The 26,038-nt window shown below is 42.3% G+C and overlaps 1 protein-coding gene across 4 annotated transcripts in view; it reads left to right on the top strand.

The window, feature by feature from the left end:
* Positions 1-24,431, top strand: part of NEK10 (NIMA related kinase 10) — a 202,440-nt gene extending 178,009 nt beyond the window's left edge. For 3 of the 4 annotated variants that reach the window (XM_066584730.1, XM_066584733.1, XM_066584732.1), the window contains 5 exons: positions 6,115-6,225; positions 15,404-15,503; positions 18,100-18,152; positions 18,237-18,292; positions 24,011-24,431. In XM_066584730.1, coding sequence (XP_066440827.1) covers positions 6,115-6,225; positions 15,404-15,503; positions 18,100-18,152; positions 18,237-18,292; positions 24,011-24,062 — 372 coding nt within the window. In that variant the 3' untranslated portion in view covers positions 24,063-24,431. Of the gene's footprint in view, positions 1-6,114; positions 6,226-15,403; positions 15,504-18,098; positions 18,153-18,236; positions 18,293-24,010 lie in introns of all 4 variants that reach the window. The other variant, XM_066584731.1, reaches the window with a different exon arrangement.
* The last annotated feature ends 1,607 nt before the right edge of the window (positions 24,432-26,038 follow it).

Raw genomic sequence — 26,038 nt, forward strand, 5'->3', positions numbered from 1 at the left:
TTCTTCTTTCTAGTAGCATATTCAAGAATGGCCAGGCCATCTTATCAAAAGCTTTCTCCGCGTCTAAACTTAGCAGCATCATCGTCTGGCTTTCGGGGTTCTGTGCTATAACCGTTGCCGCTATGGCGGCTCTGATGTTTTTTAGAGCACCTCGCCCTTGTGTGAAGCCTTTCTGTGCTGGATCTAGTATGGACGGGAGAATCCGCTGAAGCCTGTCTGCTAGGATCTTGGACAGAAATTTGTAATCGCAGTTCAACAGCGCTATTGGTCTATAAGACCTTGGGTCCGTTATATCTTTGTTTGGTTTTGGAAGTAGAATGGTTCTAGAGGACCCAAAGTCTTCTGATTGTGTACCATTTATGTATATTGTATTGTAAAGTTGGGTCATTATTGGTACGATGTCGGTGGTTAGTATTTTATAGTATTCTGCCGAGAATCCATCGGGGCCCGGCGTTTTCCCCCCTACCGCCGTTGCTATTACCCTCCGTATCTCTTCTTCCTGTATGTCGGCATCTAGTAGTGACTTTTGTTCTTCAGTCAGTTTTGGTAGGTCTATGGAGTCTAGGAAGTTGTTTATATCCTGTGTGTTCGTTGGTTCTGCCCTGTATAAATCCTCGAAATATTCTTGTAATATTTGAGCCACCTCCTCCTGTTTTGTTGCTATGTTATCTCCGTTAATTTGCCTTAGGGTCAGTATTGGTTTATGAGGTTGTTTTTGTTTGGCAAGGTTCGCTAACAAACGTCCTGCCTTGTTTCCCCATCTGTAGAATTTGTTTTTTGTCAGCTGGGTTTGACAGTGTGCGTGGGCATGTACGAACGTGTCTAGCAGGTGCTTTGCTGTAATAAAGGTTTGGTATGAATTATCATTATGGAGGTTCATGTGTTCTTTTTGTGCTGTCAGGAGGGAGTGATGCAGTGCCTCAAACTCCGTTTGAAATTTTTTCCTCCTGTGGGACTGGTAACTTATTATATGGCCTCTCATTACTGCCTTGGATGCCTGCCAGAACAAATTTATGTTGTCTATATGTATGCTGTTGTCATCTACATAATTGTTCCAGTTGATCTTCAGGTATGTCCTGAAGTCCTCCGATTCCCACAAATATGAGGGAAAGCGCCACGTTTTTGTCAGTTTTCGTGAGGTGATCAGTTGTAGTTTTATTGTTATTGGCGCATGATCGCTTAAGGCTATTGGGTGTATTACCGATTGATGGTGATATTGGAAAATGTTGTCTGAGATTAGGAAGAAGTCTATGCGTGAGAATGAGTGATGGGCATTGGAGCAGCATGTGTACTCCTTGTTGGTGGGGTTGAGGAGTCGCCATGGGTCACATACGCGTAGTTGTTCTTTTAGGGTTAATAGTGCGTGTGTGGTTGCTATTGTCTGGGTAGATGGTCCTGTTCTGTCCAGTGTTTCGTCTTGTGTACCGTTAAAGTCCCCTCCCATGATTATTCTGTCATTTGGGTATGGTTGTAGCTGCTCTATTAGTGCGGTGTAGAATGTTGATTGGTTTGTGTTGGGGGCGTAGATGTTTATCAGGGCATATGTTTGTTCATCCATGGTTATTCTTGTTATTAAGTATCTTCCCTGTGGGTCTGCTGTATTTTGTATTATTGTATGTGGGATGTTTCTCCTGATCAGGGTGGCCACCCCTCGTGATGCTGATGTATGTGAGGCTACGTAGCACGTTTCTATCCATGATGCTTTTAGTTCTCCCTTCCCCTCTTTTTTCCAGTGTGTTTCTTGTAGGAACACTATATCTGGTTTGTGTCGTTTTAGATGTGTAAGCACTTTTTTTCTTTTAATGGGTGTGTTTAGTCCGTCCACGTTCCAAGACAATATTTGTATCGTTGTGGGTGTTTGGTATTCGTTTGTCTCTGTATCTATAGGCATATTAGTGTGCGTGTGTTGGTCTTATTCACCGTTGTTTTTGCCTTTTTGTCCTCGCCACTTCCCTCGGTCCCAGCGAGCCGCGGGCGTGACTGGGTGTTGGTTGTGCCGTGTCCACGGGGCCCTCCAATCCTCCTTTTATTCTGATTCCTAGAGGTCAGACAGATCGAGAGAAAATCAAAAAACATAAAAAACATGAAAAACATGGCAATAAACGCATAAACATTTAGCATCTATTTCGCCTATTCTTTTGCATAACAGGCGTCACATCCACAGTCCTTGGAAAAGGGTTATAATAAGAAGCTGTGATACTTTTCCTTTCCTTCGGCGTTTTCATCCCTGTTCTCCCGGCCTTTCCATTTGTAGGTGCCTTCTTGCTTCCTCCGGCGTGTTGAACACCAAAGATCTATTGCCGTCTTGGATTCGGAGTTTTGCTGGATATAGTAGTTGAAAACGGGTGTTTTGTTCGTGCAAGGCTTGACAGATCGGCGTGAATAGCTTACGTTTTTGTGACACTGCCGCCGAAAAGTCCTGGAACATAAGGATCTTTGTCCCCTGTATTGTTAATTCCCCTCGTCTTCTGTAGGCTTGCAGGATTATTTCTTTTGTTGCCCAGTGCATATACTTCGCTATCACTGGACGGGGTCTATTTCTGTTATTGTGTCCGTCTCCTGGTGGACCAATTCTGTGGGCTCGTTCTATTGTTAGGGGGTCATTAGATATGTCGAGCTGGAGTGCTTGCGGCAGGTCTTTGGTTAGGTAGGCTGTAAGCTGATTATTGGTTACTGTCTCTGGTATTCCCACGAAGCGTAAATTGTTGCGACGGTGTCTATTCTCTAGGTCGTCGATCTTTTCCCGAAGCATTTCTGTTTCTGATTGGCTTCTTTGTAGCGCGACTTCTAGAGTTGCGATGGTTTGTTCTGTACTCTGTGTTCTTGTTTCTAGTTCTGTCAACCTTTGAGTGTTATCTGTGATTTGGGATAATGCTGAATTTATAGATTTGTGTAGCGTCTCAAGTCTATTGTCGAATAGTGGGAGGAGCAGTTTTGAGACCTCTTGTGCCACTAGTGCCGCCTGCGTCATTTCCATGCTGTTGGTTGTTGCTTGCTCGTTGGTTTGTATGGGGGAGGTGTCTAATGTTTCGTGGTCAGAGTCTGGTGAGGCCATGGCGCGAGGTGGGGTGTTCTTTGGAGGGGATCTTGGTTGCTGTGTGGGCTTACTCTCTTTTTCCTTGATATGTTTGGCGGGTCTATTCTTTTGTTGTCCTCCTGCGGTTGTTTTGTCTGTATTGAGCTGACGTGTTGTTCGTGTTGAGGTGCCCGCACTTCTATCGTTTAGATATTTGTCCATATTTTGACTGCTCAAGGTCAGGTGATTTTGCGGGTTGGGTTCACAGAGGGGTTCTTCCCTATTTCCAAGATTGCGGTTGCTTTGTTGTTGGTTCTTTGTTGTGGATGTGACTTCTCATCTGGTATTTATCTATTCATTTCCATTTGCTTGTGCTCAGTATTTTTGTTAACGGCTTTGTTTCTGTTGGGTTTCTTTTGGTCTCTTTCTCCCCACTCTCCTGCCTCCGAGGTGCTCCGCTGTTCTGCTATGTATTGTTTTCTGTCTGGCTCGGATATTGTGTTGTTGCTATATTGTTAAATCCCTCTTTAAGGTCGCATTCAAGTGGGGTTCGTTTGCCTTGTTACTCAGTGTTTGTGGCACTGTGATGATTGCCCTGTTGGGCTGTGCTGCTTGTTTTTTATGTGAGGCTCCTGGGCTTCTTGCCGATTTTACCCTGGGGCCCTCTCTGCAGCTCTGGTGGATCTGTACTGTGCGGCTGTGCTTCGCTGCTCCTCCCCTTCCCTGTTGTGGTGGGCGGGGCTTGCCGCGGGTGTTGTGGCCGAAAATTTAGGCCGTGGCTTCAGGCGTCGCTAGGCCGCAGTGCCTCCGGAGGTCTCCGGTGGAGTCCCAGCCCTGGGGGAGACCCTCGGACCGTCCGGATGTCTCCCGATGTTTCGCTCCCCTCGCTATGTCGGGCGGGTGTCGCCTCGGCTGGGGGGCAGGATCGCGGCCTTCTCCGCCGTCCGGTTCTGACTTTCCGGCGATCTCCTGGTGGCTTCCCGGCCCACCGGTGGTCTCCCGCGTCTCCCCGCAGCTTTTTGGGGTCACCCCTCTTCTCCCTGGTTTCCGCCGGGGTCTATCGCGGCCTCCCTGGCCGGAAGTCTAGGCCGCGGCCCTGGATATTGCTTAGGCCGCGGCGCCCTGGGGCCTCCCGGTGCGTCTCGAGCGGGGCTCGGGATCTCGGCAGCGCTTACCGCGGTTCTTCTGGCGAGGTAAGGTCCTGGCGGTTCGCGGGCAGCGCGATCCTCCTTCTCCCACGGCCGCTCTCCGGCGCCTTACTTCCAGGGGCCGCGTTTGCGGGTATGCGGTGGGTTCCCCCGGTGTTTTTCCCGTGGCTCTGGGGGGGGGGGGCTTCCGCCGGGCAAGCAGGGGGGATGTTTGTCCCTTGCAGCTGCCTGTTTCTCCGGACACTTTAGGGCCCCGGTGTCTCTGGGGGTTGGTGTTTTCAGGAGCTCTGTGAAACACGTCCTGCTCCTGTGTCCTGGGCGGCTATTCCAGAAAAAGGTATTTACCTTAAAAGAAAAGCTGGCCATAGGTATAACAAGCTCTGGTCTAAATGGCTGAGTATGCCTGGTGTGGCACCTTTACACTTGCTTCAAAATAATCTTCTACTCCGGTGGTGTCAAACTCATTTTCATCAAGGACCACATCACATCAACATTATGGCTGCCTTCAAAGGGACGTTTATAATTGTAAGACTGTATTTTAAAGGACATATTAAAGGTTTTGGGAGGGTCGACAGATGGATCAGAGCAAGGTTTTAGTCCAGAAAAATTGGGGCACAAGTCCACCAACACAGATACTTGACTTTAAACTGCCAGGTAGTCAGAGAAAAGAAAAAATTAAGGAAGTTAGCAGAACCTGGTGAAAGGTATCAAAAAATTCCCTAGTGCAGACCCTTGCTCACTGGGTTAAGCAGTAGTATAGCACAATGTCCTCTCTGATCCGTGAAGCAGGCTTACAGGATATGGACAGGCAGGTTGGGACGCACTGTCCTCTGCAGCATGGTAGCGAGGAGCAGCCAAGATGTACAAGCTGCCTCATAGGCTAAGTCCAGGCAAGCAGTGCCGTACTGCAGGATAGGCTCAACAGGAGAAGCAGGCAGGGGAGTGCACACCAAAGGACTTAGGCGCTGTAGTAACAGCCACAGTGCTCAGTTGGCATGCACCCAGTGTAAAATGAAGATGGCGACTGCGATCTCAGTACCCAACGGCAGGCAACAAACAAATCCACAGTGCACCAGAGGGTCTTCCCGCCACAACTCAGAACCATCCGATCTAGAAGAGGCTCTTCTGCATCCAGACTTTTCAGGCTACATAAAATGATGTGGTGGGTTCGGTTCGGCCCGTGGGCCTTGAGTTTGACACGCATGTTCCACTCAAATAACTCTACATGACACTAGAGAGATTCATTATGCATACATTATTATATGGTTCAGCAATTCCAGTTTTCCCCAGGACCCCATTATTCTGTAAGATATTTGTATTCATTTCTATCGTGTTTTCCTGTTTCAGTTACCATTGTTGGCAGGTCACTTTATGAATGGTGCTTTGTGGTCTAGTTAGTGCATCCTAACTTGGGATTCTCGAAGTCTTAGACATTGCTACTCTGTAAATTTGGCTTGAAAGACTAAACCAAACAGTTCTGGTATTGTAGCATGAATTTATTGGAATCGTCTTACACATGCCTTGTTGGTGATGGGGAAGTGGGGTGGAGTGGGGAAGGAATACTGGGGAGAGAAGGTGGGGGGAGAGTTTGTATCTGTAACTTGTTTATTTAAAAAAGTTAATAAAAAGTAGTCAAGCAAGAAAAAAAAAGCTGATTAGGACCTGGAGATGGCTACTGTAGAACTTCCCTGAACAGTATGACCCAGGAAGTCTTAAAGAAGGGCAATGAAAGCTTCTTGATCATTTAACAAATTCAATTGAATACCATAATATTATTAGATATGCATATGTAATATTATTTACTGTAAAGTTACAGTTAACAATATGAAGATATTTAGCAGTATCCTATCAAATAAAAGTCCATATTCCACTACTCCGGTGATTTCATAGGCTTCATCATATGTCTCACAATGTTTTCAAGCATCTTCAGATATTTTCCCTGTGTTGCAGCTTCCCCCTGCTCTTCACGATGACCTGAAAAGGAAGGTTGTTGAACGATACAAGAAATCTCTTTTTAGTCTCCAGAGCAATCCCTGCAACCTGAAAGCAGAAATTCAAAAGGTATAAAATATGTTTTAGAAACAAACTCTATAAATATGACATCCAGCATTAAGTGTTCTCTACAAACCTAATGTTGCCTCTATGTTTCATAGTGTTTGGAAGCCTATGTCATGCACATGTAGATCATTGAGTAGTACATCCTTTGATTTGATTACTTCAAATTAGTGATGCAAACTAGCATATACATTTTTGACAGCACATCATTATTGTACTCCATCCTCCCCATTTGTCTCCTTAGGAAGCGGAAAATATAGAGGGATGTTTGGCGCAGTTCTCACACTGCTAAGAGGTTTCCTTTTCAATCCCTCACTGACAAAATAATGGCTGTGTTGTTTCAGAAGCATCTACTTTGAATCGAAACTTTTAGAGCCGGTATGCCCTAAAAGGTTGTTATCACTGAGCACAAGCACTCCATAGGAAAAGCAAACAATAAGGCCTCATTTCCAGGGGCGGATTCGATTTGCCGAATCCACATGGGTCACCCGCATGGAAGATCTGCAATTCAAAGTGCCCATAGGGAAGCATTGGCATCCACAACTGAATTGAAGCATGCAGATTTGATTTGCGGACCGTTTGGTGCGGAAAACAAATCGCAGCACTCTCCATTTCAGTGCGGACGGGCTCAATAGAAGTCAATCGATGCGGACAATCCGCAGTGCATCCGCAAATACAATTGCGGATGCATTGCGGATTTGAGGGCTAAAATCAATTAGGGAGGTGGGAAAAAGGCTGGGAAATGGGGTTGCAGATTTTGTTCTGCGGGGGTGATCCACAGAGCATCCGCACGGACAAACCATTACATTTACAATCTCCCGCAAATGGTTTCTGCAGGGGTCCGGCTGTGGAAATCCGCATGCGGATTCCGATCCTTCCGTGGGCATGGGGCATTTCTTGGTCTCCTGGACTGTAATGTGATATCCAGTAACACTACATGTATATAACATTATTTATATTATATAAAGTAGCTATACCTGGATCGCTGAAGCTGGCTGCACCAGGGTGGCAAAGAGTACTATTCTTGGCTGTGCCGGAAGCCACTCATTGGTTAACACTGGTTCCTGTCATGCTTATAAGCTATGTCTGTATGATGACAAGAGCTTGTAATAACCACTGAGCACTTTACTTGACAGCAGAGGAGTGCACTCATTAGTTACGGGTGCCTCTCACTGTGCTCAGGGTGAGAAGGTAGTACTGCATGTGGTGGGAAAGGTGTAAGGATGTGCTATGGAGAGGAGACTTTAGTGTGGGGATTGTGTTGGGGGCACATGGCTCTGTAGGGGATTCTGTAATGGATAGACAGTTCTGGGGAGGGAGATTGGCATATCGGAGACATGGTTCTGTGGGGGGAGATTGTGATGGTTGTAGACATGGTTTTGAGCAGAGGGGGGAAATTGTGATGGAGGTGATGTGGTTCTGTTGGAGTGAAATTGTGATGGGTAGATATGGCTTTGGGGGGATATTATGATGAGGAGACATGGTTCTGGGGTGTAGATTTTGATGGGGAGACATTGTTATGTGAGTGGGATATTGTGATGGAATAGAGATGGTTTTGTGGGTGGGAGATTGGGATGGGGTAGACATGGTTCTGTGGGTGGGATATTGTGATGGGGTAGACATGGTTCTGTGGGTAGGATATTGTGATGGGGTAGACATGGTTCTGTGGGTGGGAGATTGTGATGGGGTAGACATGGTTCTGTGGGTGGGAGATTGTGATGGGGTAGACATGGTTCTGTGGGTGGGAGATTGTGATGGGGTAGACATGGTTCTGCGCAGAAGGGGGCGAATTGTAATTGGGAGATATGGTTCTGTGGTGGGCAAGATGTGACTTGGCTCTGTGGGGGAGATTGTGATGGATTAGACATGGTTCTGTGCAGGGGGTGAGATTGTGCTGGGGAAGACTTGGATCTGTGGCGGTGAGATTAACATGGCAGAGACATGGCTCTGGGGAGAGATTGTGATGGGAAGACATGGTTCTATGCAGAGGTGGAGAATTTTTTTTTTGGATGGGGATTGTGATGGGAGAGATATGGTTCCATATAGAGAGCAAAACTGTAATGCAGAAACATAGCTCTTTGCAGGGGAGAGATGTGATTTTGAGGGGGGGAGGGGGTTGATGTCCAAGATGCTACAGTGAATGAAGATGATGCAGCTGAGGAAGGGAAATGATGTTAGGTGGCAGTAAAGATACCATTGAGGCATTGCTGAATATGAGGAGTGCGGGGACCCTGCTAATAGAGGATCACACAACAGACAGCCAGAGAATAATCTGACCAATTGCCTAATTTTGCATTTCGTTTATTTTTCTTGAATTTAATTAATTTATTAACCCCTATCAGAAAAATACACTATGGCAGAATTGTGCTTTTTTGGACACTTCTCCAAGAAAAAATTAAATAAAAAGCGATCAAAAAGTCGCATGTTCCCCAAAATAGCAGCAATACAAACTCCCCGCAAAAAGTGAGCCCGCACATAGCCCCATCGACGGAAAAATAAAAAAGTCATGGCAGTTAAAAGATGCCAACAGAAAGCAATTCTTTTTTACTTTTAAATGTATTTTTAAAAACTGTATAAATTTGATATCGCTTTACTCGTTATAATCCACAGAATAAAGTCAATTTTTCATTTTTAGTGTGAATACCGTAAAATAGCTCTTCCCCTCCACCCCCAAAAAAAGAAAAAAAAGCTTCAATAGTTTTTTTTTCCCACTTCACCCCACTTAGAAACTTTTAAAGGTCTTTCAACACATTATATGGTACTTTTAATGGTGCTATTGAAAAATTGAACTTGTCCTGCAAAAAAAGCGCTCATGTAGAGATGTCAGCCTAAAAATAAATAATTTTTTTTAAAAATAGGAATAACAGAACAGTGGAATGTGGCCTGGGCACGGGAGCATCAATAACCTTTGGTTATGAAAGGGTTAATTAATGTTATGACCTGTGTGGTTACGTTTGGCTCTTTTTCAGACCCCTTATGGCTTTTTTGTCACCTTGTCTGGCTATTTAATTTACATGTTGTAGAACTCAGTTATCTGTTCGCTGTATGAATTAGCGGTCTTTGCCCTATATATATATATATATATATATATATATAGTAGTTATCTATATATGTAGTTATCTGCACACTAGAGGGCTCTGTTACTGGTATCCCATATGCTCATGGCCTGTGTATTCACTAGTATTTGTCTTCCATACAATCCTGTTGTTTACATCTCCTTTTATTTGTGATTGTTTGAGTGGATAAGACTATATTCATATTTTATGCATTTTTCCCTCCTAAAACATTTTTGAAAAGCTGAACACATGAATATATGCACCCCGAATTGGTGCTATTAAATAATATATTACTGTGACTGCAATATCATTGCGACCCTAAAAAGACAAAAGTTTGGTACGGTGTTCACCAGTAGAGCAAAATGTGATTGTTCTCAGCAAGAGAAACCACATAATCTTGTACATATGACACCTTCTAATGTCTCAGAGTCATAGAATAATTTGGGAGTACGAGTTTATGACCATCCTTGACACTTTCAACACAGGCCTAAATATTTCAAGAGGGTTCATGCGTGACTGGAGATGATGAGAAATCTATAGCACAGATTACACGCTGGCCTGGTGCCCCCTTAACACCGATTTAGGGACAAAAAAACTTTCACATCACTTATCAGTGGACTAATTATGTATTTACTCCGCTACTCATCCTGTTCTGGTATTGTTTTAAGTGCAAATTAATCACACCATGTCTGTGCCTTTTTATATGTATGTGTGTGTGTATATATATATATATATATATAAGTCTTCAGATCTATTCCATAAACCTGAGGAAGAACCCCAAGTAGGTTTGAAAGCTCGCCATAACATCATGTATTTTTGTTGACCATTAAAAAGTATCATATCTACTGGATTACTTGGTTTTTCTTACTGAGAACAATCACCTTTAAGGTAAAACATGGGAATATGGCCCTCACAACTAAAAAGGTTGTTCAACCCTGACCTAGACACATATCTGAATGAATTGTAAATGTGCACATGTAGCACATCATAGATTACTTAAAGGGGGTTGTCTCACGCCGAAACGGGTTTTTTTTTTATTCAATAGGCCCCCCGTTCGGCGCGAGACAAACCCAAGGGATGGGTTAAAAAAAAAAAAGTTTATTACTTACCCGAATCCCCGCGCTGCGGCGACTTCTTTCTTCCTTTACCAAGATGGCCGCCGGGATCTTCACTCACGATGCACCGCGGGTCTTCTCCCATGGTGCACCGTGGGCTCTGTGCGGTCCCTGATTGGCTGGAATCGGCACACGTGACGGGGCGGAGCTACGAGGACCAGCTCTCCGGCACGAGCGGCCCCATTCACCAGGGAGAAGACCAAACTGCGGAAGCGCGCCTAAAAACACCAGAAGACAGCGAATTTAGACAGATCCATGGCGACGGGGACGCTAGCAACGGAGCAGGTAAGTGAATAACTTCTGTATGGCTCATATTTAATGCACGATGTACATTACAAAGTGCATTAATATGGCCATACAGAAGTGTATAACCCCACTTGATTTCACGAGACAACCCCTTTAATATGTCTTATCTTTGAAATGCAGATTTCTATAAATAAGAGAACCTGCAAGTGATTTTCACATAGCAGGTCACACTTTAATGGGATTGAAATAAACAGCTATTGGAAAACAGTAGTCATTAGATATGATTTACAAGGAAATAAAGGAACCGTATTGTTCTAGTTATTTTTGCATGATCAGGCAGTATTTAAAGGCAACTTGCTCTAGGCAGACTTAGAATTGTGCATATTCATTCTTTACATGTTTAAATGATTGACTTTACTGTCGACTGAGGGCTATACAGTCAGTTACACGTTTCAATGAATCCATTTTATGACTGGCATTTTTCAAAAGTCTTATCACAAAGTTAACTGAGGTGATCTTATTGTTCATCAATAGATGGAACTTAGAGATGAGTTTATGCTACAATTACTTGACTTAAGTTCCATTCACACCTCCGACAAAAAATCCATGTTTCTGTTCCATTTTAGAAACAGATAAGCAAAAATAACAGCATGTTCGATCCATCATATGACAGATACCAACAGCACCCAACGAACCCCAGTGACTATATTGGATTTTATTGGGTTTCCATCATGGTGTCTGTTCTTTTGCCAAAATAAATAGTAATGTATGCTATTCTATTTTTATTCCTGCATCTATAAGGAAAATTAAACAGAACTTCTGAACAGAGGTGTGAACAGAGCCTTACAACTTTTCTGGACAGTGTAGTGTTGGGTTCCATCACCACGCACTGACAGCAACCATTTTATGCCATACTACGACATCTCCTCTAACTGCCCAGAGGGGATTTTAATATGGTTAATCAAGCAACGTCTAAAACCAGCTTGCTCTTACCAGGATGATTTAGTTTAGCCATAGTAGTAGAAGTGAATAGTTATATATTCGGTAATCTGTTTAGGTTAGTACATTTTAATTTCTGTTCATCACACCAAGACGTCTGTCACTCTGAGAAACTAAATAACAAAATAGAAATTTCCAAACTTATCAACTACAAAACTTGTGACCCGGTAATACTATTCCAGTAGTATTTACTCACATCAGCATCCTCTGTGCCATGTAGTGCTAAATATTCAGCTTCCATAATTAATATCATCCGGTTGTCCTATGAAGAACACGCTCAATCAATTTGACACCATTAGTCACTCCATTAGCAAAGTCAGCAACACCTTCATTATTAATGATGGCTTCCTGTTACTGTTTCAAGTAGCCGCTCAATATATTTTTTTCTATCTTGTTTAACTTTGTAAGATGAAGAAAGGATTCTGATTTAGAACATATTAAAAATTTTTTCTTTTGCTCCCAAAAAATGGCATGGAACCATTCTAAAAATGATATACATGCATAGTTTAATTGCGTTTTCCTAACAAAGTCTCAAAGTTTTGATAATATATTGCATATAATTACAGTGGCATATTAAAATACAAAGACCCCCAAGAACACTAAAATGGTTTATCAGTCAGTGAATCATTAGCTGATTTACATTTTTTTGTGATTTGCTACTTATCTGTTAATGTACACAAATGACTGGTTGTCCTTGTAGGCAGAAGTGGTAAATGTGCCACCATGCAAACTAATGCCACATTAGCACAAACCCATTATTCATTGGGAATATGTCACCAGGACAGATCTCTGTAAATTAGTCTGTGTCTAGGGCTCTGGGAAAATAGCGTAGGAGCGAAAAGACTGACTGAGAGGGCACACAAAAGGAGATGAACTAGCATATGCATTGGGACTGTTTAGTGGCTGCAGTTGTACCCACTACAAGCTCAACTTTAGTGATTTAATTGTTCTCCTCTCAATCACCTTTTAATGATTATTTCCATTGATTTATGTTCTAAACTAACCTTGAAAGTTAATGATGTACTGCTGTTATTGAGCAGGTGCATAAATAGCTGCATGAGTATCCCTAATAGTCGGATGACTATTTCTTGACTTGCCACTTAAAGGGGTTGTCCCGCGAAAGCAAGTGGCGTTATACACTTCTGTATGGCCATATTAATGCACTTTGTAATGTACATCGTGCATTAATTATGAGCCATACAGAAGTTATTCACTTACCTGTTCCGTTGCTAGCGTCCTCGTCTCCATGGTGCCGTCTAATTTCAGCGTTTAATCGCCCGATTAGACGCGCTTGCGCAGTCCGGTCTTCTCCCTGGTGAATGGGGCCGCTCGTGCCGGAGAGCTGGTCCTCGTAGCTCCGCCCCATCACGTGTGCCGATTCCAGCCAATCAGGAGGCTGGAATCGGCAATGGACCGCACAGAGCCCACGGTGCACCATGGGAGAAGACCCGCGGTGCATCGTGGGTGAAGATCCCGGCGGCCATCTTGCTAAGGTAAGGAAGAAGTCGCCGCAGCACGGGGATTCGGGTAAGTACTAAACGTTTGTTTTTTTAAACACATGCATTGGGTTTGTCTCGCGCCGAACGGGGGGCCTATTGAATTAAAAAAAAAAACGTTTCGGCGCGGGACAACCCCTTTAAGGGAGCCTGTACAGGTCATGGACATCCGCAGTAGACATATGCAGATCACACTAATGGCCGGGCTGCACCTGAACTTGCATCTGTATTGTGAACAGGGACTTTTAGCACCAGAAGAACTATCCTTTTCGGTGAGATACGAGTATTCACATGCTCGTTGTCTTAGCTTGCAGTCACCTCGAATTAGATCATTAGCCTATTGGAGAGGCGCAGTTTAAAGAAAGGCTCTCAAATCTGCATAGTTTTACAGGTACTTTCCCTTATACAGGGTGATTCAAAAAGAGTGGTGCAAAAGTAAAGCTGATTTATTCAAATATGAATTAACATGAAATTATGGGAGCACACTTCAAGTTTTAGTGTACCTTATGATGTGGACCATTGGTGACACTAGATGATCTAAAACACCACACCTTCTTTGCAGTGGATTCAATAACAGTAGATATGCCAAGATGCATCCGATCTAACTGGACTACCAACTTGATATTTGCTATCCAGCATTGACAAGATGCTGTGACATTCCCTCAAGTTCTTATTTTACAACAGATAGGCATAATATGGAGGCACTTTACAACATGACTTTGAGAGCCTGAACCTTCGTTGAACCCCTGACTTGACTTGATCTAATGTCTATTCAGTAGAGGGTGATTCAAAAAGAATGGTGCAAAAGTAACGCTGATTTCTTCATGCATGAATTGATATACAACAGCCAGAATGACATGAATAGATAGAAGAATGCTTTAACTTGTTAGTGTCCCCTACAGATGTTTGATGCGGGCACCGTTGGCCATACTACATGGCCTAAAATGACGCATCTCTGCTGCAGTGAAATCAGTAAGAGAATATGCTGGGATGTGTATGGGCAGAACTTGACTACCGACTTGGCATCTGTTGTGTCACCAGCGGTGCCCACATAGAACATCTGTAAGGTGCATTGAAAACTTAGAGTTCTTATATCACTGCAGCGGAGATATGTCATTTTAGGCCATCTGGTATCACCAACGATGCCCGCATCGAACATCTATAAGGGGCTTTCGCAACTTGAAGCATTCTTCCATCCAGAGGCGTAACTTCAAGCTCCTGGGCCCCAATGCAAAACCTGTAACAAGGCCCCCAACTATAATGCTTTATTCATAGTACTGGGCTCCCTATATGGAGAAGAGAGGCCTTATGGGCCCCCTAAGGCTCCTGGGCCCGGGTGCAACCACATCCCCTGCATCCTCTATAGTTACGCCAGTGCTTCCATCTATTCATGTCATTCTGGCTGTTGTAGGTCATGTAAGAACAAATCAGCTTTACTTGTGCACCATTCTTTTTGAATCACCCTGCATTAGGTTCACTTTAAATGGATTTCCACCAAAAGCTTAACATTTGCCAATTATTATAAATCAGAAGTTAGATTGATAAACAAAGTTTGATAATTAACTCATTTCACTTATATTGATATCAACATTTTTTTAATTGTAGCTGTGGCAGACAATTTTATCAAAGTGGCGACATAAGTGCTGCCATATAAGTGGTCTTTAATAGAGATGAGCGAGCATATTTGCAAAGGGCAATTACTTGATCGAGCATTGCCATTAGCGAGTACCTGCCCACTCGGGAGCAAAGATTCAGCTGCCGGCGGCGGGGGAGAGCGGGGAGGAAAGGAGGGGAGATCTCCCTCTCCCCCCCCCCCCCCCCCCCCCGCTCCCCCCTGCTCATGGCCGCAACTCACCTGTCACCTGCATCGGCAGCCGAACCTTTTCTTCCGAGCGGGGAGATAGTTGCTAAGGACAATACGCGATCGAGCAATTGTCCTTAGCGAGTATGCTCGCTCATCTCTAGTCATTAAATAAGCTTATAATATACTGTTTGTATAATTGTAACTTTTGCTGTAGATTAAAAATGCTGACAAAATAACCATTGAATTCAAAGTGACTTTTTATTTACTAATATATGACCAATTTCTCTTTTTGGATGATAAACCCCTTTAATACTACACAGAAGTGAAGTTCTTTTTACAGCATTGCGGTTAGAATTCATATTAGCCTATATCAAGATTTATAGAAAATCTATAATGCATTAATTCCCTATTCAGTCGGGATACAAAACTATTTTATTGGTATTTGAATCATTTTATGTTTTTTTTTAGGTTGTGCAGGGGTCTCCTGAGATTATAGAATTCTTTGCCGATGACTGCCATGGATTGCTACAGCCATATGGAAAGTCACTGATATCTGATGACAGGACAGGTTTGCTTAAGGAAACCATAAAATAACATCTTGAACTTTTACTTCCCTCCATTTCAAACAGATTGAGCTTTTATGAGGTTCCTGGTCTCTTGATGATTGGATTATTGTTATTAAATTACCCTCAAGGTTAACAAATCAAGGAAATATTCCTACCTGTTAGTTGAATTTAGGAATGCCTCTTAGATAAGAGAACATACACACAGCTAGAATCGGGGACTGGGACTCATAGTATCAAATAATCTAACTTATGTTTAAGACAAAATATGGATAAAATATTTGATAGAAAGATATTAGTGCTCATATAAAATTTTATTTGCAGATTTGTCATAATCAAAGCTGAGTACAGATCAAAGTGGCGTTATATAAAAGAGGCACAATGAAAATGGAAATCATAAATTATGGCATAAAGCATTGGTTTTCAAAGAAAGCTCTGCCGGGGAGGTGTGTGTGCATGCACACAATCACTACTGCTTTGATCTGCTGTTCTTGCCTTCACAGCCTATTTGTGTTCCCATTACAAGGCCAAATAATCCAACTCAATGCAACTTCTATTAGAAGTACAAATATGACAGCTGGCTGTATATGCTGCTTGTCTTGTTAGTACTTGAATACAATTTGAGCTAGCGATGTTTTCCGGGAGACTTAAAAGAGAATATTTTAGTAATTGCAAACATGGGATATTTTAGTAGCATTTGCTTCTTTTTCTATTTACAATTTTGTTGACAAGTCCTGCTTTTTATACTTAGTTTTACTTGTCCGTGGTTAGTGGGATTTGAATCTTTGTTGTCATTCGCATATGATTGAAAACCATTTTACCTAAAGCCTAAATATTATCAATATGCTCACAGTTTTCAAAGAGACTCTTTCCAGCAGATGGCTTTTTGCCCCACTGCTGTTCCTCTAGTCAAAGACATTATATCTTTTTAAGACTTTCTTTAAAGGGGTTCTGTCATAAAAAAAAATCTATACTTGCCTAGTCCTCCCCAGGCACTCTTCTTACCAGATCTTCATCTCACCGATCTTTTCCTGGCTCCTCCAGTCCCCTGGGTCACCTCACCTCCAGCTGGACGGATCCTCTTCTTCCTATTATGTAGCGTACATTGCCGGCATTCTGCTTCCTGCAGGTCAGTGTACCCGGTCACTAGTGATGTAGCGTCTACTGCCTTGCAGGGAATGCTGAATCCTCGTCAGCTTGCTTTAGTGTGCAGGCGTGTGTCTCGCTGCTAGTGTTCGTATAGTATGCATAACAGCGAGACCCCACGCCTGTATAAGCAGGCTGCCAAGGATTTGGTGTTCCCTGCTAGGCAGTGAACGCTACATCACTAGTGACTGGGTACACTGACCTGCAGGAAGCAGAATACCGGCAATGGATGCTTTGTCACAGGAAGAAGAGGATCCGGCCGGCTGGAGATAAGGTGACACGGGAGACTGGAGGAGCCTGGGGAAGATCGGTTAGGTGAACATGCAGTAAGAAGGCTGCCTGGGGAGGAATAGGTAAGTATAGAAAAGTTTTTTAATGACAGTACCCCTTTAAAGAAGCATTTTTTAAAATTATGAGGGGATCCAGTTCTGTAGCCCGTCTCCTCAAGGCTGTGTATTATACCCTTTTCTTGTCGCCCCCAGCCTATGTGAAGAACACTGTGACAATATGCTGTGTCCTGCAGTTAATGGAGCAGGTTTATGGTACTGTCTAAAAGAAAGACTGTCTTTCTGGCTTATAGCAGCCAATTACAGCACAGCAGCTTTAGGTTTTCAAGAGCATAAGACAAAATGAAAACTGTGCTGTGATTGGCTGCTATGGGCAGGAAAAACAGTTATTCTTTTAGGCAGTTGTCATAAATCTGCCCTATTAACTGCAGGACACGAAGTGTTGTGAGAGTGCTGGTCATGTGATCTTGAACCTAGAGGAAAAATGTAGAGCATACAACCTGAAGGTGATGAGCTGCAGAACTAGATACTTCAAGCAGGAGGCACTGATATTGTGATAAATTTTCACCCCATAACCCCAGAAAAAAAATCTGGGGTGCTAACTTGGGTCCATGAGGCTTTCCATATTTGGCTATTATCGTTAAGTGACATCCACTAACGGAGTGATATCACAGCCTCAAGGACCAGCAGTGGGGAAGAAGCATGCAGCAACATTGGAAAAAATCTTTTCCAAGACTGTAAGAACCCTTCTACATATAACAATCATCATTCGGGTTCTCGATGGATCATGGGAATCTGAATGATAGTTGTTAAGTGTAAATACTGCCAGCAACTGAACAGCAAATGATAATTCATTCACTTATCATTCGTCGTTCAGTTTTTGCAGGCATATAAATCAAATGACGATCAGCCCGTGTAGACAGGCAGACATTCATCTATGAACGACTGTCTGTTTGCTATGAATGAACGTCCCGTGTAAAAGGATCCTTAATATATCTGTAAAGTTTTTGGTTTTTGGTGTCTTGTAACTTGGACTGGTTTTTCCCAAAACCCGTACTGGTCTTGGAAAACATTTCTATTGCCAATATTGAATTGATGGCGCTACACAGATATTGTACAATTAAAATGAGTGTTATATTGTGTAACATGTTTATTTCCATGATAATAGGAAATGCTGGCACCTTTGAATATGATGGTGGAATAACCTACGAGCAACTACAGGTATGGCATTATTTTACTTCATGGTTGAGTGTATGAGGCCATGTTTAACAGATATTCTAAATGCATGCTTCTCTTATCTTATAGACAATGCTTGAGGAGATTTTAGAAGACAGTGGCTACTATAATTTAACTTCAAACAGGTAAGAAATTACAAAAAGTAATTTGTTTTGAAAGGTATACAATGTATTCATACACATCTACAATGTATATTAGTAATATAGAGTAATGATGCTAGAAACTCATTGCTGAGTTCACCTTGGATAGGCCAAACATTTTCTTCATCATCATTGGAACAGTATAATTCTGATAACTAAGCATGCTTGGGACCACAAAGCTAGTGGATTTCCAGAAATTTTGGATTGTTGAAAGTCCAGGTTTGGATTCTGTACATCATTGGTCTCCACCCTGGCACAGCAGCCACAAGTAGTTTGCAACAACCAGTTGTGTCACTCATTCAACTGCCATGAAGTATCTTCTCTTTTTGCACGGCAAGCTGTTTTACATGACCGATGAATCTAGGAAGAGAGGCAGGCAAGTCATGATCATGTTATGACCTTGTTTTCTGTTACTGCACAATAATTTTCCCTGTGCTATAGTATTGTTACTCCCTCCATTATTAAACATGTATGTAATTGTTACATTTCAGGTCATTTGTGGCACACATTAATCTACCACTAGCATGAAATTCAACGGAGGCAGTTATAAAATTATTTCAGACTCTTGAGACTTCACCATAACCACAGTACAACATCCACATTGTCAAAATTGCACATATTATACCCTCCTATGTGCCGATTTGAATGGTGTAATATGAGGGGCTGCTGATAAGTCTTTGGCTTTACCTACAAAGAAACGAGATAGGAAGATGAAACTTTACATTTATTCCACATACTCCCCACTGATGTCAGCACACTTCTTACACCGGTATTCCAAGTTCTGTAAGCCTTGCAAAGAGAAGGATTTTGGTTGTGCCTCAAACCAGTCATCCGTAGCAGCCATGGCATCAGAAATGGTGTGACATTTGGTACCCTTGAGGTGTTTATTCAGGTTTGGAAACAGATGATAGTCGGAGGAAGCTAGATCTGGTGAATAAGGTGGGTGGTCAACCAGCTGGAAGCCTAGCTGCACCAGTTTTGCTGTGGTTGTTTGTGCAGTGTGAGTGGAGGCGTTGTCTTGCAGGAATAAGATTCCTTTGGACAGCTTGCAGCACCTTTTGGCCTTCAGAGCTGCCTTCAATTGGTCCAAAAGTTCAATGTAATACCTTGCATTGATGGTTGAACCATTTTGAAGGTAGTCGACTAGCAGCACGCCTGCCTTATCCCAGAACACAGATGCCATCACCTTAGTGGCTGAACTTCTTTGGGCGAGGAGAACCACTGTGCCTCCACTCTTTTGACTGCTCTTTGGTTTCAGGGTCATACAAATAAATCCAGGTCTCATCCATAGTGACCAATCGATCCAGAAAGTTCTTATCAGTCCGGAAACGCTGACAAATGGACCGGGAAGTTTTCACTCGCGTGCTTTTCTGATCTGTTGTCAAACATTTGGGGACCCACTTTGCAGATGGCTTCTTCATGTTCAAATGTTCATGGATAATGACACAAATACATTCACGAGAAATCCCCATGATGTCTGCTATTCCTTTAGCTGAAATTGGCTGATTCGCATCGACGATCTCTGGAACAACAACCTCTTGCAAGTCATCCAGGATTTCCCTCATCATTGGTGCTGAAGTGGCCCGTTTTAAATTTGGCAACCCAGTTCTTAACTGTAGAATATGAAGGGCATTGATCCCCTAATGTCTGCAGCATATCACCATGAATACCCTTTGCGGACTTTCCTTGCAGAATCAAGAATTTTATCACTCCTCTGCTCTCATTTACTGTGAATATCGCCATAGACTCCGCCATTTTGTTTTCCCGCGTGCCTAGATCACTCTTGCCATAAGCTACAAACTTTTGAAAACATATATTAGACACATAAGACTTTCATGTGATGTAACATTCGTTACCATAGAAACAAAAAAAGAACGCAAAGCCAAAGACTTATCAGCACCCCCTAGTACTGGCTTTATTTGGTCTGTCCAAGTAAAACGTCACAGTACTTTTTGCACATTCCTTACTTGAGCCTATCACATGTGGCTTAAATGCACACTCATTCATTATACAACTAATCCTTTGTGTTCTGTCAAGGGGGTCACCAGAACTCAGTCAGTCATCAGAAATTCCTGGACAATCAAATTGCATGGAGTGTACCACACATGAAGGGAAAGGAGGGGGGGGGGGCAGAAATACCTATTACATTACTGGTGATGATTAGAGGCTCCTGTCACGCCGTTAGAATGAAGAGGATGACATTTCATCCTCCATGCTTAGGGTATTTAGCTTATTTAGTAGAATGTAGAGGTTAATTGTAATTAAACTGTCCTCCAGCAGGCAGAGATGGTACTGGCTCTAGTTAGTTATGTAATTCTATGCTGATGCATCATGGAATTGCTAGCACAGCAAAAAGGAAGAGAAAGCAGGGGAAATCTAAAACTCAAGATGATGTCTGGTTTATACAGAATCAAACCGAATACTTGACTTCAAGGAAGTGTGTACAAAATATATAGGAGAGAACCAGAGTGTGACAGACAGTCAGATGAGGGATGCAGTGATGGAAAAATGGGTATATGCTGGAGTACTTCTTTAAACATGCCAAATTTCAGAAGGAAAATATTTTAGTTGCAAATTCACACTTTGTTGAGGCTTTGACTCCTTCATAATATACACCGCGGGGGTTCTTGCAATTGAATTCTCATCAGTCAGCAAGTTGTGGCATATCTTATAGATATCCCATCATTTGGAATAGTGGAGAAACTCCTTTAAGATCCAAATAGATCAAATATCTGTTTTCCAATGCATATGCTGATCTTACGTGCTAGTTGTAGCCTTGAGGGCTGCCACCTGGGAGCAGTCCTTCATCCGGATATGCTGTGCTGCTCACACTTGTGCGTGGCATCCAACCTGCTATTGCGGAATTAACTGGAATTATGATAGCTGCAGTCATTGGACATTACTTATAATGGAATATTGGTGCAGCTCATCATATAGGACCACTATAGCTCTAGTATCCACCATTGTTTGTATGACATGAGTCATAAAGAGTGCATAAACCAAATATATGGGAAAAAAGAGGAGAAAGGGGAAAGTTAGACTCAGATCTACAATTCTTTAGATATATTTTCCATAGCATACAATCAATATTTAAAGTAAAAGTATCATGGGAGCCTATGAAATATATCTTCAGTTGTCAAAAAAAGACATAAAAGGGTTATATAAAAAACATTTAATTGATGGCCTAAAAAACAATAAAGATAAGTTAGAAATCTGTAAGCGCCCCCCAGCATTGAACCTCCGGGAGCATCAGATGAATAACGTAACGCGAGCCGAAAGAGCCTACGGAATATCCATGGGCTGGTTGAAGAAATGATCCTGTTTGACTATTTGTGCCTCTTGGGAAAAGATGATAAAGTTGTTTATTTTTATAAATAGTTTTTTTCTTCTTTGCCCCTGAGGGGCGGGGGGGGGGGGGGGCGGGGGGGGGGGGGGGAGGGTGTGGGTCAAGTAGATATTTTCTATATTGTGTTGTGAGGAATAATGTGCTATTTGTTCTGACATTATGTATAATTAGTACATCGTATGTAAATATAAAAGCTTTTTCTCCTACACTAGTTCACATTTCCCTGTGTTATATAAACACTTCTTCTGCCTTCTTAGCTTCCCTTTTCATAGTTCACCTCCTGCTTTACTGTATAATAAATGTCTTACCTTTCATTGTAATCTGCCTGTGATGATAAGGAGGTCACTACTAGTGAGAAGTGAGCTCTACAAAACAGGAAGTGCCAGTTATCAAAGTTCAGTGACCAGTAGGAATTGCAATATTTCAGATTATTTTAATAGATAGTGAGATGGAAAATTCTTTAAAAAATGCCACTAGCATTCATAAGAAAAATATATTTAGCAAAAAAAGTTGATTTAAATAATGGGTAGTTTTCTGAGGCTAGAAACCGAGAAAAATAATGCGAGAAAACGCTTGCAGGGTCCATCTAGTTAGCCCTTATGTTGTTTACTTTTTATTTCTCTCTTAAGATAGATCTATGCTTATCTCAGACATGACTGAATTCTTTTAGGCCAGTTTCACATCTGTGTCAGAACCTCCAGCCGGAGCTTCCTACACAGATCCAGCTAACAACACCGGAAGAAAGGGTGCTGCATACAACACTATTTCTTCTGTCCAAAGGTTAGGCAGCTGGGTGGAAAGCAGGCGGATCCTATTATAGCCAATGGAGTCTGTCCGGCGCTGTTTGGTACCATCCAGACACTGCGCTGGTTGGCTGTGGGAATTCTCCTTTCCTTTTGCCTAGGTGCAGACGTAAAGCCACTCTTATTGTTCATTTTTCATCAAGAATTCCTCTGTTCATTTGGATTCCTTTTCTTTTCCTTTAAATGTTAACAATTGTATCCCAAAAATATGTGACAAGGCGGGACCTATGGTACACACCTCTTCTATATTATAAAAACATTTAGCATTGTGAAGGATCGTTTCTATTCAAGTAGTTGTGCTCCATGCAATAAGGACAAGGAAAAGACAAGGGAAATAAATAGGTACACTAGCATTAGCTTGTTATGGACCACATGCGAAAACTACATTGTGTGCTTCTGGGCTTTAAACCCGCGCTATTGAAAATGTATTGCATGAGTTTGGGTCTTCAATCTAGTGGGAGCAGGTTACAAAAAGGGTTTAGGAGCAGCCTAAATAGCACTCAATGAGTATAGAGAATAGAGACAGAGGCATTGTCATTTGTCTCTATTGGACCTGTCAATCATGCAACATTGAGTGCCAGCATGAAAGAGCTGCTGGGTCTTAACTAACTTAAATTAGTTCAGCCAGTAACCACAAAGGAGCTGTATTGTATGGATGTCCTAATTACAATGGAAAACTGCAAAATAATATGGAAAAAATGTATATATATATATAGATAGATATATATAAAGTGTATGCAGGTATTTTATGACCTCTTTGGGACATACCAGTTGAAAAAAGAAAAAAATACAAATAAAGAAAAAAAATTACATATACCACGCACTTTAACACAAACCATCCCCATAGCCGCCATAGTCACCCAAGACTAAAAATATTTTTAAACAGTTATCCATTCTAATGCGCTATTTTTATATTTGCGAATTTGCAAATATAAAAAATAACTGCATAAAGTAAGAATTAAAAAGTCATACTACTAAAATAAAAAATACAATAATGAAGGTATGAAAAAAACCAAAGGACACCCACATTATTTTAATAGCTTCCACCCCTCCCCCCCATCCCCATCCCCAGTTTATGATGTTAAACCACAAAAAGGCACAAAAATTCTTTAAAAGTTTTGGGTCATTTAGGGCCAAAATACTGGTTGGTAAAGGCTGAATTAACGTATATCATTTTACTGTAATTAGAAAGATGGCAATGATAATATTACAGACTTTATCAAACAAGTACAATTACTGCAGGCATCAACTATAAATGTGTTTGTTACAGAGGATAACAAGAAAGAATAACTTTTCCTCAGCTTTCTGTTCCCCGACCTGCTATAGAGCTCACATCTTGTAGCGTGGAAACAAAGCTGACGGTGGCTACATTTAGTAACATATAGCTCTCTCTATTATCAATCAATCAGCCCAAGTAGATTGCTTACATCTGACAGAGGTCATTGCAAACGTAGTTGTGCCATTCGAGAGGAGCCTGACTATTGAGCGCAGGGCTTATCCTGTTTACAAAGACACTTAATTATATTTTGTTGTTATCATATCTGTTTTTTCTAGATACTACTCATTCCCAGTGGGAGTCAAGAACCTTTTAACAATACAGCGATGATGGCTTTCACCTTTCCAAGACTCAATGTTACTGAGTTTTCTCCCAACTGAAATAGTTGGTTAACTTAAAGCTGCTTAACATATATGGAAGAAGATAATGTGGACCGCACGAATCGCAAGGGAGAACTTCTGAAGGCTTGCGAGTGACTGTATTATCAGACGAGCTGCGCTTGTTTTGAGATGCTTTGCATAATGAAATGCTCTATAAATTGAATACTATATCTTTTATATCTAAATGTAAAGACTTCCTTTATCTTAATCTTTGCCTGGTGTGATAATGTATAAAACAGCTTTGCTGCAGATTGATGGTATCTGAACATGTTTTGCACAGGGGGAAGATGCAAATAAAAATACATTATTTTGATTGGAACTTTGAATGTCTTTTTTCCATACGGTGTGTTATGTGCTGTGTGATAGAAGTGGATTGATGGCAGCTTGGAAAGTGGAGAAATAGAGAAAAGATCTGTTGTGTTGGTTTTTGATAGATTCCAACACAAATGGTAGCACTCCTTGAGTTGTGCAAATCCGGGGTTCACACTCACACAGACCCCCCAATATAACAAAATACAGAAACAGACAACACACACTTTCAAAATGATGCAAAAGAATCTTGGGGATTTATTGACAATCCTCAGATGCATACAATAGAGGTTGAGGAAGTGTTGTGGACCCAGAGCCATTTCTCAAGCCAAAGGGAATAAGAACCAGGACTTAGAATCGCCACAAGAGCAACTCTTACAGTGACCCGGACTACTGGTTCTCATCCACTTTGGCTTGATAAAGGGGCTTTCGGCCTGAAACATTGCTCGGCTAGGCTAAAAAAAAACATAATACTCACCTACCAGCCGGCGTCTGTGCCCGGGCGCAATGGTCTCCCCAGCGGTGCCGCAAGCTGCTTGAGAATTCTCCCCGCTGTCTTCTTTCTGCTCAGCTTTAAATTCCTCCGCCGTCAGCGCTGTGTAAGTAAGCGCTGTGATTGGATCGAGCGCCAGCCAATCACAGCCGGCGCTCGATAAACCAATCACAGCCATTCAGTGATGTCATTCACTGAATGGTTGTGAATGATTATCTGCCACATTTGGCTGTATGTTACCGCCAATATCTACTGCCGATGGCTCCTTAACTTGGGCTATCCCCACTTCCTATATATATGTTGCTTCATGTTAAGTACCACCTGCCAGTGTCATATACATTATATATACCGGCAGGAAGGAGTTGAATACAACAGTTTTGAAAAGTATTCACAGAAAAGGGCTAAAGGCTAAAAGTATCCAGGAGGACTAAATCGTGCCAGCAAACATTCACTAGTTTTTTTTCTCAAGGTTATAAGGAAACTGAAAATCCATCACAGTAAAGTCTTGTCTGGATAAGGCCAAATGCAATGCACACGAATGGGTCGGATTCCGGCTGCGAGATCTCGCGTACTTGTCTGATGTGCTCATGTACAGGCAACTTCTGTACTGCGGATGTGCCGGCCGGGGCACATGCGCAGTACAGATTGTGCCGCGCCATCGCTAGGCGATGACGTGGATCCCGCAACCCTTCTGTAGTGCTCATTGCGGAAGGGCTGTGGGACAGATGGCTTCTATTGAGTTCAGTGTAAGCCGTCCATACGACTAAAATAGAACATGCTGCGATTTTCCCCCTGTGAATGGAAAATCGCAGTTCATTTCAGCTCATGGGCAGGGAAAAGCGATTTGCAATAGCATGCTATGCGCAGTATGTGCTGCGGGATCCGGAGCGGACGCCCGCTCCGGATCCCACAGTGCAAGTACGCCCTTGTGCATTTGGCCTAAGAGGTGGTCTTCCTATTGATGTGGTCTTCTGCACCAGCTCACAGTACTTGGTATCCAACTCCATAGTAAGAAAACATTGTTTATGCATTTTGTTGTGTTTTCCTACACAAACCACCAGCAGACATAATTGGCTTCTGTTCCTCCACGCTCGTATATAGGACATTTATTCCAATAGTCTCTT

Source organism: Eleutherodactylus coqui, chromosome 12 (assembly GCF_035609145.1).
Source record: "Eleutherodactylus coqui strain aEleCoq1 chromosome 12, aEleCoq1.hap1, whole genome shotgun sequence".
Lineage (NCBI taxonomy): Eukaryota > Metazoa > Chordata > Amphibia > Anura > Eleutherodactylidae > Eleutherodactylus > Eleutherodactylus coqui.